The 15,075-nt window shown below is 27.4% G+C and overlaps 3 protein-coding genes across 4 annotated transcripts; 2 read left to right on the plus strand and 1 right to left on the minus strand.

Annotated features, from left to right (window-relative positions):
• Positions 1 to 119: 119 nt before the first annotated feature.
• LOC113555472 lies at positions 120 to 9,788 on the minus strand. Its single transcript, XM_026959784.1, has 2 exons — positions 9,542 to 9,788; positions 120 to 1,596 (listed from the first exon to the last, which is right to left on the minus strand). The coding sequence occupies exons 1-2, from the start codon at positions 9,599 to 9,601 to the stop codon at positions 241 to 243; spliced, it is 1,416 nt and encodes a 471-aa protein (XP_026815585.1). The 5' UTR covers positions 9,602 to 9,788; the 3' UTR covers positions 120 to 240.
• LOC113555473 lies at positions 7,548 to 8,382 on the plus strand. Its single transcript, XM_026959785.1, has 2 exons — positions 7,548 to 7,757; positions 7,832 to 8,382. Exons 1-2 carry the CDS (start codon positions 7,741 to 7,743, stop codon positions 8,088 to 8,090), a joined length of 276 nt encoding a protein of 91 aa, XP_026815586.1. The 5' UTR covers positions 7,548 to 7,740; the 3' UTR covers positions 8,091 to 8,382.
• Positions 9,789 to 10,233: 445 nt separating the features above from the next.
• Positions 10,234 to 14,708, plus strand: LOC113555470 (protein O-mannosyl-transferase TMTC4-like). 2 transcript variants are annotated; one of them, XM_026959782.1, is made up of 13 exons: positions 10,234 to 10,520; positions 10,609 to 10,802; positions 10,889 to 11,120; positions 11,176 to 11,362; positions 11,443 to 11,628; positions 11,704 to 11,943; positions 12,228 to 12,436; positions 12,510 to 12,684; positions 12,774 to 12,982; positions 13,046 to 13,153; positions 13,453 to 13,594; positions 13,654 to 13,969; positions 14,033 to 14,708. In XM_026959782.1, the coding sequence occupies exons 2-13, from the start codon at positions 10,748 to 10,750 to the stop codon at positions 14,209 to 14,211; spliced, it is 2,238 nt and encodes a 745-aa protein (XP_026815583.1). In that variant the 5' UTR covers positions 10,234 to 10,520; positions 10,609 to 10,747; the 3' UTR covers positions 14,212 to 14,708. The 2 variants fall into 2 exon arrangements, with proteins under 2 accessions (XP_026815583.1, XP_026815584.1); XM_026959783.1 differs by having other exon boundaries at positions 10,667 to 10,802.
• Positions 14,709 to 15,075: the final 367 nt, after the last annotated feature.

The raw sequence follows: 15,075 nt of genomic DNA on the forward strand, positions 1-15,075 counted from the left end.
AATACATTTTTAGTTGTAAATGTTAAATATTATATTATGTATTTTTTTTTATTATTATTATTAATATTACAAATAGTTTTAAAATTAATTAGAATTATTTTTATTATTTTCTACAGTTTTTGGACTATTTGTAACCTAACAAATATACAATAGACATGTACTATTCAGTAATTCGGTGTATATAAAATATAATAATATTATTTTAATTAACAGGAGATACAAATATTTTATTCGTAGTCATCACTCATCGTTATCAGATTCGGAAATAGTTATTTCTATTACGTTGACGTCTGATGCTTCCGTTGCAGGTTCATTGTCTAAAAGTTCATCTGACATGAAGTCGATTTTCCAAAATTTATCTTCTACCTCTTTGACGCGGTTATCAAAGTTAATCCACATAATAGGCGTAACTCGTTCTAAGCCCTCATTTAGTAACCTTTGCACGTCCATTTGTTTATTTGTAGCGCGACACATTTGAACGTGATTATTAATGGCAGACCACGCTAACTTCATGGGATTCAGCTCGTCATGATACGGGGGTAATCGCAGTACAATTTTATTGTCGTCTCTCGCTACGTCGTCGATAACACATGAATCAAAGAGAGGTTTTAGTTTGTCTACCTTTTGCAATAGTTGTTGTTTGACTAAAGGGAGATCAATTATTTCTCCTCGTGCCTCCAACCAGTTGATGATATCTTGATTTTTCCACGAAAATGTCGGACATGAATATATTTTTTTAGAATGGTATGGCGCATCGTCCATAACAATCACAGCATTAAATTTTAATAAAGGTAATATGCTCGTAAACCAATCGTGAAAAGTATCGCCGTTTATTATCGCATTGTGGCAATCTGAAGAGTTTTTATTTGATTCAAGATGCAATATTAGGCCTCCTCCATCAACAAAACCCTCAGACGAACCTATATGCATTAAAATAAGCTTACTACCTTTGCCCGACTGGTTTTTTTGTCCAGTGGTTAGCCTCTGAAGGAATGTATCGGATATGACTGAACGATCGACGCATGTTTTGTCAGAAGTATCTTCATTGTTCACCCAAGTCTCGTCCAAGTAATATATTGGACGATTTTGTTGTCGATAATATTTTATTGACTCTAAATATTTTCGCCGCCACAAAACAATATCTCTTTTCTCAATTAGAGCGTTGTTGTATTTGTCGTGAGATATTTTAATAAATTCGAAATTAAGATCTTTAAGAATTTTGCGAAAAGAAGTATTAGAAAATGTGGGAAAATTAGAATTTTCATGCATTATCATTAAAACTTTAATCATAGTCGGTACTTCTTTTCTAAGCCAGAACTCATGTATGATTTTTCGAATTTCGTTTTTATAAAAGTCATCAACTTTTTCGATTATTGTCGGTCTATTTATTTTTCTATTTGGAGATGTAACTGTACCGTTTTTTTTGTATTCGGACAAAATCGTTGAAACAGTTCGTTGGCCAATACCGGTTTCTTTAGATATGGATTTAATTAGATCTCTGTACTTAGGTTTCTGTTTAGCTGGCATATTTGCTTGTTCCGCAAATTTGGTTTTGTATGCATTAATGATATTAATTTTCCACTGAGAATTATCATACTATAAAATACAAATTAAATATTACTTTCGCTACAAATAATTAATTATTAACTAAATATTCTTATTAATGTTATTAAATATATTTAATTTTTTGGAATTTTTTTTTGAAACATATTTATTTCAACTAAGTTAAGAAAATACTTGGTTTTTAATTTATAACGGTTTGAAATTCAAAAATTCCCGAATTATTATTTTTTTTTTTTTTGGGGGGGGAGGGGTTGGTTGTATATCGAGTATTTCAAAACGATGGTGCAAACGATTTTCCGCTATCATTGTTTAGTCGCTCTATAAATACTCTACTCTATATCGTAAGTATGACAATTAGTAGTCGCGCTCTACCGACTCCGGTTATATTTTTCAGATATATTTTATACAACAGTAGTCGCTCCCATTATATTATATTATTAAGGGAGTGACTACTTGTCATACTCAGTGACTTGGTGGAACAATAATGTATTTTTAAAACCTTTCCCCTACTTGAGGAGGTGTTGCATAACAAATCAAGGGATATTTTCGTTTTTAATATTGTCCGAGTGAGTGCAGCGAGCAAGTGACCACGCTGGCAATAAATGAACATAGAAACAATATTGATGAAAATCAAGGTTCACTCGAGGTGGTTTTACACAAGTCGAGGAATATTTTTGATTTACGGAGCGGAGCGACGGCGCCGAGTGTCGATACACGCGTAATCAAGGCAACTTTGAATTGCCATAACTTTTGAACGGTAAGTTTCCGCAAATTTTTTCAAACACTTGAATTCAGCATGTAAAACACGTATTTGAAACACCACAAAAAAAAAAAAATGAAAAATTCGTTAGAGTGACCTACGGCAATACAGTAGGTACAGCATTTCGCGCACGCATTTAAACGTAAAATCGCAAACCTTAGAACGCTATAACTCCCAAACTAATGATTTAACCTAATCTAATTTTTTTGCACCATCGTTCTTACTTAGTTGAAATACATGTTTCACAAAAAAAAAATTCCAAAAAATTGCGTGGTAGCTAAACTACAATTGTTCCCATACTTTAAACGTTTAAAAAAAAAATGGTACTTCCGTGTTATCTCAATTATCCAAATATTTTCAAGACTACTTCCGTATCATCGTAATATACAATTTAATTTTGTTTTCAATGTATATTTTACTACTACAAACCAATTAGTTTAGGTCCTATTATCCATATTCTGTCTATTCAATATGATTTTTTGAAATAATTCACTCAAAGGATATACACCTTTGGGGATACGCAAAATGGCTATCATTTGGATTCATACCTAACGTGACCATACGTCCCGCTGTCCCCAAAGAACCCAAAAACGTCCTGCTTTAAGAAAAGTCGACTTGTGGTAATTATTTATTGATCACAAATCACAATCATACATTATTTATACTATTATACTGTATAGTCGTATAGTAATAATACGTATGTATTACGTCAAACACTAAAACCCAGTCCATAGATAAAAATGGTACAAAAATAACTATCTTATTGTTATTGTCGCTGCCACCGCGTCAACTGCGGGAATCGGCGATAAATGTAATACGGCCGAATACCTACACATAATATTATTTTCTTAGTAGTTCCGTTGTCTTGGCACGCGCTGTACTGTACCTCGAGTTAGTTGACGTTCTTTACGACGAAAAAAATTGTAATTTTTCGCAAAATGATATGATTTTCTTATTATAATGTACAGGTGTCCCGCTTTGAAGAAAAAAAAATATGGTCACGTTATTCATACCTGACAGAATTTGTTTGGCGTCAAAATTTTGCAGAAGATCCACCATTTAACAAAATTTTAATGAAAAATTGGAAATATTTTAGTAGTCGAGATAACACGGAAGTACCAAAAAAATTAATAATTTAAAGGTTCTTACACACTAGGCAAATAGTTTGTGTACGGACACGATTTTAAATCGCCGCTAACGTTCGCTTAAAATTAACAGCTTATATTAAATTAGATCATTCACACTATGTAAAACAAGCGGATAAAATCCGTCATCGATCGCTCATGTTTAATTCTAGGCGAACATTCGCCCAATACGGCTAAAATTAAACACGTTTTGACTGGGTCTATTCACACTGGGCGAATGTTCGCACGTGTTTCCGCGAAAATTTTATTTTAAATATCAGAATATTAATATTTGAAATTTAAGTGGTCAGTTATTGATAGATCGTTCCTGCCATTCCTGGTTACATACATCATACGTCTGATCGTCTGAAGTATACATTTTCATAATTTAAAATTGTTTTTCAATATGAGTTCAACTAGTTTTGATCCAGAATCTTTTATTATTGAGATATCCCAAGAAAACGCTATCTGGAATTTAGGTGAGTATTTTTTAACACTCAAAGGGGTTTTTTGATTTTACTATGTAGGTATACATTTTTATGTGGTTTCATATAGTATAGTTTTTCTACAAAAACATTCATCGCTCTAATCTGAATTTAAAAATGGTTATTTAAATTAATATATTGTGTGATCTACATATCATATTTAAAATCAAGAATACCACAAAAAAATTGAAAAACAAAAGTTGGTTAAAAATTGCAAGGGCTACACTAAATGATTTTGATAAACTTGAGCAACCGAAAAAAAAGTAAAACGTACTTAGGTTAACATAGCTATATTCTTTATATTTACTCTATTATTATACTTTTAAATTATAAGCATCACAGGTTTGTGAAGTATTCAAATAAAAGTGTATTAATAGGTAGGTACCTATTTGTTTTATATTTGAATACTATTCTAGTCGGCCAAAGATATTTAGGTGCGGCAATTTTGGCATAGGACCATTTTAACGTTTATTTATAAGTTATATAATAGTTAAAAGTTTATATATTTTTTATATAAGTATAGGTGTTATAATTGATAAGACATAAAGAAATAGATAAAAATATAATTATATAATTAGCTACTTATACTTAAAATGAAATACAAATTTAATTAAAACAAAAAGAATGAGAATTCGATTAAAATTATAAATAAAAATATTAAATTCATCATACTTAAATGATGTGCTATATCTTTTAAAAAATTTATAACATTACGAATATCATAATAACTGACTAATTTTAAAATACATTCATCGGCGTCTATGTATTTTTTAGTGAACCTTTGCCTGTCTGTAATTGACAAAATAAAGTATCTCGACCACTAGGTTAATACTAAATACGTATACGAAACCCACAAGAGTGAGATAAACATTGACAAATGTTTTTTTATTCTGTGACAATCATAAATATATCAAATAGAAAACATAATATCTAAACGTGATTAAAATAATTTTATGAAAAAAAATCTAAAGTGACTACGCCAAAATGTCCATATATGTATTCTAGATGCTTTAGAAAAAAAATATTCAACAAGTTAACATTTTTTTTTTTTATATTCAAATAGATACTTTTTTTGTGGGAAAAATATAATATCATTTTTTTTATCTATTTAAGAAAAATATATTATAACTAACTACTAATTAATTATTATAGATAATATTATAGTGGGTGTACTATATAAATTAAAAAACCGAGGAAATCGATCTTGGCAAAATACAAAATAAAAGTAATCTTTGCAAGACGCGCGGTTTAATCGTTTTAAAATTATGTTGCATGAACAATTAAAAAATATAACAATAAATATTTGTGTTGAAGTATTGTCTATTGATGTATATATATTGAAAAAATTGTAATAATAATTATTAAAATTATAATAAAAATACATATAAAAACATATTATAATGAATCTCATTAGGTAAATTAAAATAAAAAATTATAAAATAACAGGACAACATTAATAATTAGTTATCTACCATTATTACTGCTCTCAAACTCTATATTATAAAAGTATTTGTAATGTTTAAAACATGGTAAATATGAAGTTAATTAATTTAGTATATAATATATTTGTAGTAATAATAATAATAATAATAAAAAAAACCACTTAAGTTGAAAACTATGGATACAATACAATCTAATATTAAAGGTTAAAAAATAAGTATAGGTTATACAAGTAAATAAAATAAATGTGTATTCAAACTAGAACTTTAGTTTGCCAGCTTAGAGCATATTTTGGGTCATTAAAGTATTTTATAAAATACTCTCTTATATCTTTAGCATTGGAAGATGCATTTCCAACACCAATTTTATCTAATATACCATCCATCTCACAATTAATCACATCCTCAATATTAGAACCATTCCTATGATGCAATACGCATGCTGCCTTAGTTATAGACGCAGCAACATCTGGTGTTACTAATAGAGTAGAATGGAAAACTCCATTTGTTGGACAAAATTCCAAAAGAACACTATGTTTTGCCTAGCTCTAGAAAGGCGATAATTTAATATTCTTTTGTTGTCGTTCAAACTTCTATCAAGAAAAGGTCTTAATAAATGCTTACTTAACGCAAAAGCTTTATCTGCAACGAGTACAAATGGCTGAGAGACACCATCTTCATCTCCAGGTAGACATCTATATTTAGGGAAATTTATTTCGTCGGAATATATTTTTATTCCAAAAGAGCTTTGTTTAAAAATATTGCAATCGATCTTTTTCCCAAAAGAACCCACATCGATTACAGTAAAACAATAATTTGAATCACAACCACAAGTAAAACCAAAGAAAAAAATGCTTATAGTTGTAGTACTGAGTACCACTGTTTTTTGGACATTGCAATCTAATGTGTTTACCATCGACCGCTCTAACACAATTTGGAAATTGAGTCTTTGTATAGAAACCTTCCGCTATTTCCAACCAATTTTTTTCTATAGGTGGTGTCATTTCAGTGGACTGTAACTCGTCCCATAACACTACACACGTTTCATGAATGACTTTGGCTATAGTCGATACACCCATCAAAAAGTCGAAATGCAATGACAAAAAATTTGTTCCAGTAGCCAAGTATCTAAATTTAAAAAAAGGAAAATTGTAATAATAAATTTAAAATTAATGACAATAAAATTAACATTGATAACAATTTATGAGAAACCTTGTATTAAATTTGCAAATACATAAGTACAATTTTTTAATATTATCATGTATATATGAAAAAATTTAACAAGATGAATACAATTATAAAATAAAATAAATAAATAGGTATTAAAAAATGTCTTACTATAAATCTTGATTTACATTCCAGGCATAAAGAATAAAAACAAAACACACATTATAAAATTAATACATATTCATTGTTTCACTCTGAATCTAATATAATTTGAAGATAATTTTTTTTTTAGCACTTGTGTGGGTAAGTTGGGGGGAGACTAATAAACTTTAAAAGTGTATAATAATAATACAATACTGAGTGAGGACCAAAGTACTGTTATATAATACCATTTAGATAAATAAATACTATACATAACTATTTACCATTTAAATATATTATTTATAGTATGAATAAATAAAAACCATAAAATTATTGTAATTTATAACATTTATAAACCATGTGTCTGCAGAAACAAGGTATAGACTTAATTACTCATTATCCTGTAAATGTTTTTCAATACTGTTTGCGAGATGTTCAATTTGACTATAATATGAATTATAAATTCCCGACTTAAAATTGTATAACTCGAGTATTTTGTAACTTGTATTCTCATCTCGAAATTGGCAAAATTAAAGCTATACGTATAAATTTAAAAAAATGTATTAAATTAATTTTTTTTTTGTTCTCAACACCATATTATACATTATACATTTATTATTAAAGTACCTAATAAATTATATATTTTCAGAAAATAAAATTCTAAAAATCTATTATTTTTTAACAATACTATACATTTTTATTACAATTGAATTTACAAATAATTAAAATGTATAAATAGTTAATAATTTAATATTTGAACATGTCCATATTAGTCTAATTTAACGTCCCACAAACAGAATTGAAAAATATTTACAGGATAATGAATGATAAAGTTTACCCTGTTTCCGCGGACACAAAGTAGTATACTTTATCTAACGTCAAATCGTTTATTGTATAACATAATCCATGTATTTAAAACTTGTGAAGTCATTGAACTGCAGAAGAAATGGAAAAATTTGAGGTAAATGTATAAAAAAAAATGTGTGACAAAATCAGGCCAAGCAGAGAATAAAAAAAAAAAAAAATACATATACTCAGAAATTTTAGAGTTTTAGCGACCAATGATGGAAAATAGAAGGTAAATACTAGTACTACAGTTATCTTTGAATATATATTGGAATTTACTAATTTATAATAAATTACGCATTTTAGAACAAAGGGAAATTACAGTGATGATGAGGAAGAAACAGAGGATGAACAAGGCAATAATAAGGAACATAATGAAACGGTGGAAGGGGATTTCGTTGATGCAAATGAAAAGTCTATGTGTGCTTCTTCCGAAAAAGCACTTACAAATTTAAAAACCATAAAAAAACGTAAAAAACAAATAATATTAATTTTTGAAGAAGAATTGTTGAAATCTTTAAACAGCCAAAAAGAAGAAGAATCGGACCCAGATAAATTATTTTGAATGTCGCTCTTATCCCAAATGAAATCTGTCAGTTAAGACAAAAAGTCAATACTTTACGTTGAGCTAATAAATACTATACAAAGAGTAAAAAACCTTCCTGAAGATAATACAGCAATACATTGCTAGTTATACCAAACCAACTCATATTCGCAGTCATTATCGGAACCTGCAATATATCCTATTACTAATATTGTAATGCAATCTACATATTATTCATCATCGTATTCAAACGGTTTTAATTATACTAATATTTAAGTTTATTAGAACCTAAATTTTTTTTTAATATTTTTAATATTATTTTAGACAATCCTAATTTACCTATATTTGTATTCTAAAACACCAGTATATTTTATATTTATTTCATAATTGTTTTTTATAAGTGTTTTCTAGATTTTTTTTAATATTATTATTTAAGCTAAAAGGCTGCTAAATGTAAAATCTTACTTTTATTTTGTATTTACAACTATTTGACATGGGTTTGCTACCTATTTGTATTTTGTTCAATAATAATTATTTAATAGGTAAGTATGATTTGAATATTTAAAGAATATATAACATACACAAGCTAAGATTGCTATGTATTATTTTTTTTATTTCATAATTAACAAATAATTAATAAATATAACTATATAATTAAATGCACTTAATGCTTTGTTTAATAATTAATTTTTAGTTTTGCTTTTGTGTACATAACAATTCAATGGGAGATCTATGGATTGATCTTCTATGTCCTTTTAGGACATAATAAATATATTAATTTTTTGTTTATGGCTTAAAAATTTTTCTACAGATCCCCCTTCAGAAAAAATTATGTATACGTATTGTTTATGCAAGTTTAACTATTTTACCTTAATGTCACTGACAATCTTTCGTCAGGTGGAATTGAGTTGCGTAAAATTGTATTTTTGTTTTGCAATCTATGCTTAATATGTGATAACTAAGAACATACAGTAGTATTTTTCGAACTCATCTGAATGAGATCTTAACATCATAAATGTTACTTGAAATTGTTCTTCACGTGACCTTTTTAAGTTACGGGGATGGACCCAATAACGTCTAATTGTTCGTTTTTTCTCATAATATATAAGCAAGACACAGACTGAGCACGACTCAAAAAAACCGTTTTTTAATGATAAATTATATTTATAAATGAAAAACTTTTAAATGTACAAATAGCAGCAAGACCGTGGGGAACGATTAACCAGTAAGCACGAGACACGATAATAAAGAAGTTCTTTATAATCGTGCCACGAGGTTATGATGATTTGGCGCGAATTTTAACTACGTAAAATTGTATATCGTAAATTAGAAGCGATTTTAAATCGCGTCTGCGCGCGAACTATTCGCCAAGTGTGTAAGAACCTTAAATTAGACAATTGTGATTTGACCATTTAAAAATAAATAATTCAACATTCTTATTCAACTGTAACATAAATATTTTGTATGCTTACTTGTCCATTATCAGTTTTTCTAACAGACGGAGAAACGTGTTTTGGATCAAAATGTTCCATTTTAATAATAATATGTATATAAAATGTATAAAATAATATAATAACTGTTGAGTGTCGTAACGAACTGTACTATACAGATGAACACGATGACACGGTGTACATAACCCTAAATCGATCAAATCAATTTAAATCTTGGTCTTCGTGTTCATGACCACGAATCAATGTGAAATTAGAGGATATTTTAAGTTTAAAAATATCTTTTAACTATTATAAATTTTTAAACACTTAAACGGCTCTTGGACTATTATCACGAGTCACGACCACAAATATATAACCTAACCTAATTTATAAATATTAAATATATAATATATTCTTTGATCACAACTAAAAATACATAAGTTTATGAATGAAATTGGGAAATTTTATATTTCAATGTTGTTACGCTTGCATTATCGTTCGGCCCCAACGTTTCCTCCATTATTAAAGATAGTATCTTAAATCGTGGTTTCTTCCACGATAATTTCTGGTTGAAAAGTCTGGTTGTTATCTTAAGGGCCGAACTGTCCGAGATAAAATTGTATGGAAAAAAATCAGCGATTACATATTATCATTTAGCCATATTGTTGATAAAGATTAAGGAGGAATTACAATCATAAAATATATTATTGATGTTATGTGGTATTGTGGTCAGTACTCAGTATTTTAGTACTTCAGTAATCAGTCTTACTAGCTAGTGTTCTGATACTCTGATTACAAATCGTGTAGATCCTACTAAAGTAGTAAAATGACTTATTACAAAACTACTACTACAACATTTCACTATAAAGTATAAATATTTATCTGTAATTGTCATTGCAATTTGCAGTTTAAATGGATTGCTTTACTGCTGTTGCAACAGAACAGTTAAAATATTTATTGCCATGAAACCTATTTGGAAACGTTATTTTTCATTAACGTCAAGTTTAGGGAGAATGGAGAAGTATGCATGATTCTTATTTTTCTATTAATATTTTAAGTGTTAGTTGTTTTACTATTCAATGACTTGTCTATTTTTGTTTTTTCGATAGTCTTAATTACAATTCTTTCAAAACCTTTAATATGTTTCAAATATTACTTATACCACAGACATGCAACTTTATTAGTATGCATTTTGAGAATACTGAGTTGAATAACAGTTAACATTGAAATTTAACTAAAGAATTAATTATGAAGTCCAAGCAATCAACAGACAACTCTTGGGATTCAAAATTACCAATTCCAAGTTAGACAATTACATTTTAATATCAATTTATTCATATTGTTGTTACTTAAATAATGTAATCATTATCAATATTTTATGATTTCCAGAATTTCCAGTATGGTTGTACATTTTAATAGTAGCATTTGTATCTATATTATGCTATGGTAACTCGTATTATGGTGCATTTGTATTTGATGATTCTGAGGCAGTTGTAAATAATCATGATGTGAACCTTGAAACACCCGTTATTAAAATTTTTAGCCACGACTTTTGGGGTACGAGACTAACAAACCACGCTAGTCATAAATCATACAGACCGCTTACAATTTTATCCTTTAGGTATGTAATTATTAAAATTTATTTAATAAAAAACTATTGATTTCATTGTTTTTAGGTTTAATGTGTGGTTAAATAATGGACATTTGTGTCCAAAGTCATTACATTTCACCAATATAATTTTACATGCAGTTGTCTCCTGTCAACTATTACATGTTTATAATTTGTTATTTAATGGAAATGCACCTAAGACTTCATTTTTAGCTGCTCTCATGTTTGCAGTGCACCCTGTTCACACAGAAGTAGTATGTTCTTATTCCATATTTGTATATTATAAATATAATAGGAAATCAAGTTATTTATCTATTGATTTATTTATTTTTAGGTGTCTGGTATAGTTGGTCGTGCTGATCTACTTAGTGCATGTTTGTCACTTTTTGTCTTCATTATTTATCATAGAACAGCAAAAGCGAAACAAATAAATACATTTACCAACATAATAGCTACATTATTTTGTTGTGTCTTAAGTATCATGGCTATGTTATGCAAAGAACAAGGACTTATGATTATGGTAGGACCTTTTTTTATGAATTTAATAATTTCAATGAATTAATAAAACTAACTATATTAACATACCTGATTACAGACATTTTGTGGTGTGTATGAAGTTATTGTAATTAACAAAATCACATTTCAAAGTATTATGAAAAACATGAAAATTTCAAAAATAATTAGATTACTTAAAAAAGAATCAATAGAAAGGCTGTTTATATTATTTGCTGGGTTTTGTATTATTCTTTATGGTAGATGGACTATTATGGGATCACCTCCTATTTTCCAGCAAATTGATAATCCTGCATCATTTTTAACAACACCATTTGAAAGAGTAAGCAAATTTATAATGTTTTTTATTTTATTTTATTAAGCTTTGGCAATTATAGCCGTTAGCTGTGGTATATTTTTTCATGTTTCGGTGGGGTATAGCAGGGTAAGTTTTTGGTACACGTGACTTTGTCATTAAGAACTAAGTTAGCCATCTATCTCAGAACTAGCAACAGAAGACTGCAATCCAATACTACGCCACACCATACCCTAATTATTTATTCATTTTTTTTTTTTTAAATTAAATTAAATTTATTTGTATTTGTTTCATATTTAACAATTTTTCAGTTTGTGAATTACAGTTACATCTATTTAATTAATATTTGGATAATGATATGTCCTGTTTGGCTATGTTTTGATTGGTCAATGGGCTGTATTTCTCTGATATATTTGAATGCATTTCCTAAAGATCCAAGATTATTCATTGTTTTTGGATTTTGGACCATTCTTGTATTAATATTTTATAAAATTCTATTTTCAAAAAACTATGATATAAAGTATGTATTTTTTTTCCAGATTTTACATATCATTGTTATTAATCAATATTTATGATTATATTATTATTTTCAGACAAATACAAATGGGATTTCTATTAGGTCTTTTATCATTTTTACCTGCTTCAAATTTAATGTTTACAGTTGGGTTTGTCATAGCAGAACGTGTGTTATACTTGCCTTCTGCTGGTTTTATTATAATTGTAGTCTTGGGTATCAGGAGATTATGTTTAAATTATTTTATTAAAAGAGTAAGTTAGTATATCACCTATATAATCTATGTATAATATTTGTTGTATAAAAAGTTGTTTGGTTTCATATTTTATTCATTGTATTTTAGGTAGTTAGAATGTGCATTTTACTATTAATTGTTGTACATTCCATTCGAACATATCAACGCAGTAAGGAATGGAATACTGAATTAGCTTTGTTTAAAAGTGCATTAAAAGTTTGCCCAATGAATGCTAAAGTACATTATAATTTAGCAAAAAGTTTAGCCGATATTGGACATATACAAGAAGCGATAGACTGTTATAAACATGCTCTACTGTAAATATGATATAATTTCTTATTAAAGTAAATTATTGATATTATAATTGTATTATTTATTAGATTACATCCTAAGTATGATCAAGCGATGAATAATTTAGCAAATATTTTAAAAGATAAAAATGAATTGGAAGAAGCCAGATTTTTATTAGAAAAAGCTGTTACTATTAGGTGAGAAAAGAATTTAATATTTTACTTAAAATATATAATAATTATTTACATTAACTAGGAATTATATTTATAGTACTCTTATGATCACTTTCCTTAATTATGTATGATGGCATTAATTAAGTTGTACATTTTTAATGTGTTTAAGTATTGAGATTTTTCTATGTGAATTGTTTGCAAAACAGTGACAACAACTTCCTCTTAATATAATGATAATATTTTATTTAATATTAAATATGTACGAATTATAACTAAAGATTATATGTACGGAATAAAAAATGTATTTAATTATTTCTATTTAGAAATGATTTTGCTGCTGCTTGGATGAATTTAGGTATTGTATTATCTGCTCAACATGAATATAATAAAGCTGAAGATGCATACTTAACAGCCATACAACACAGAAAAAGCTATCCTCATTGTTACTTCAACTTGGGAAATCTAGTGAGGCATTTATGAAATATTTGATGGTATTTATTCGTATAATATAATTTTATGTTTAGTATTTGGAAATGGGAGAGAAGACAAAGGCATTATTTGCTTGGCAAAATGCTACATTTCAACAACCAACACATGTAATTTCATGGAACAATATGATTGTACTGCTAGAGTCAATTGGTGAATTAAAACGAGCAGAGAATGTAGCTCGTACAGCCCTTACTATTTTACCAAATGAACCAAATTTACATTTTAATATAGCCAACATATTAGGTAAAATAGATAAATTTGTGGAAGCTGAAAAACATTTTTTGGCTGCTATTAAACTAAAACACCGAACTTCTAAGACTGTATTAGTTGCATTATATCATTCAAATTTGGGTAAGTATTAACTTAACTTGTTTTATTTTTTTAAATTATTTATTGTTTCTTAAATTATCATAGGAGTTTTGTATCATCGTTGGGAAAAATATGATCTTGCAGAAATGCATTACTTACAGGCATTAATGATTGATCCGAATATGCAAAAAGTTAAAAATCATCTTGCACTACTTCGTAAACATTTAGGTGAAATCAATCAACCCACTCTCAATATGAAATCCCAACGAGAAAAAGATTTTTAATGTGTTAAATGAAAAAGTTTTTGTTTCTTTAATATCATGGTAATATATAAGTATAAGTTTATATTGCTATCATGTTTGCATTATAACATTTATCGAAGGTCAAGTATTAATATCTGTATATTAATATTATGATTAAAATATTGGTTTAATTTACACAAAATCAATACAATTAAATGTTGGATGAACAAAAATGGTTAATAAACGATGTAAAACATTTTTAATACCACTACTGTGAAAACATATGGTTGTGATTAATTTATAACTTAGATAATTAGTCATTTAATTAATAATTATTTTGAAGTAATGTCTTACTATAATTTTTATTTGTTTGTACTATGACATCAAAACTTTTTTTTAACCATTCCAATAATATAATTTTAAGTTTAGAAATTAATTGACTTAAATTTTATTAGGATTAATTAGTTCTAGAAAATCAGTCATTATATTCTGTTAGTGTTATATCTGTGTAAAGTGAGTACAGTATAATTTACGAATGTTCAACTACAAAACTATTTGTTTTTTTTACTTATTACGTGTTTTATAATCACAAAGATTAAAAAATGATACAATTTCTATAACTTTCCTTGATTAAATAAATTATGTTCTTAAGAGAATATTTAAAAATTCAATTTTGTTTTTCCTTTTATGTACAATTAAAATAAAGTAACTTATATGGATGTTACACTCGCATGTTGTCTTATATTTTGTATTTTACTTAATGTAACAAATTTGTGCACAGGATTCTTACTATATTTTATTTATAGTTAAGATTAAAAAAAATGTTTATATTAATGAATTTGTAATGATTAATATAAGTTGTACTTGAGTAAAGATTTTTATTTTTAAATTAGTAATAAATACTTA

This window comes from Rhopalosiphum maidis, chromosome 4 (assembly GCF_003676215.2).
Source record: "Rhopalosiphum maidis isolate BTI-1 chromosome 4, ASM367621v3, whole genome shotgun sequence".
NCBI lineage: Eukaryota > Metazoa > Arthropoda > Insecta > Hemiptera > Aphididae > Rhopalosiphum > Rhopalosiphum maidis.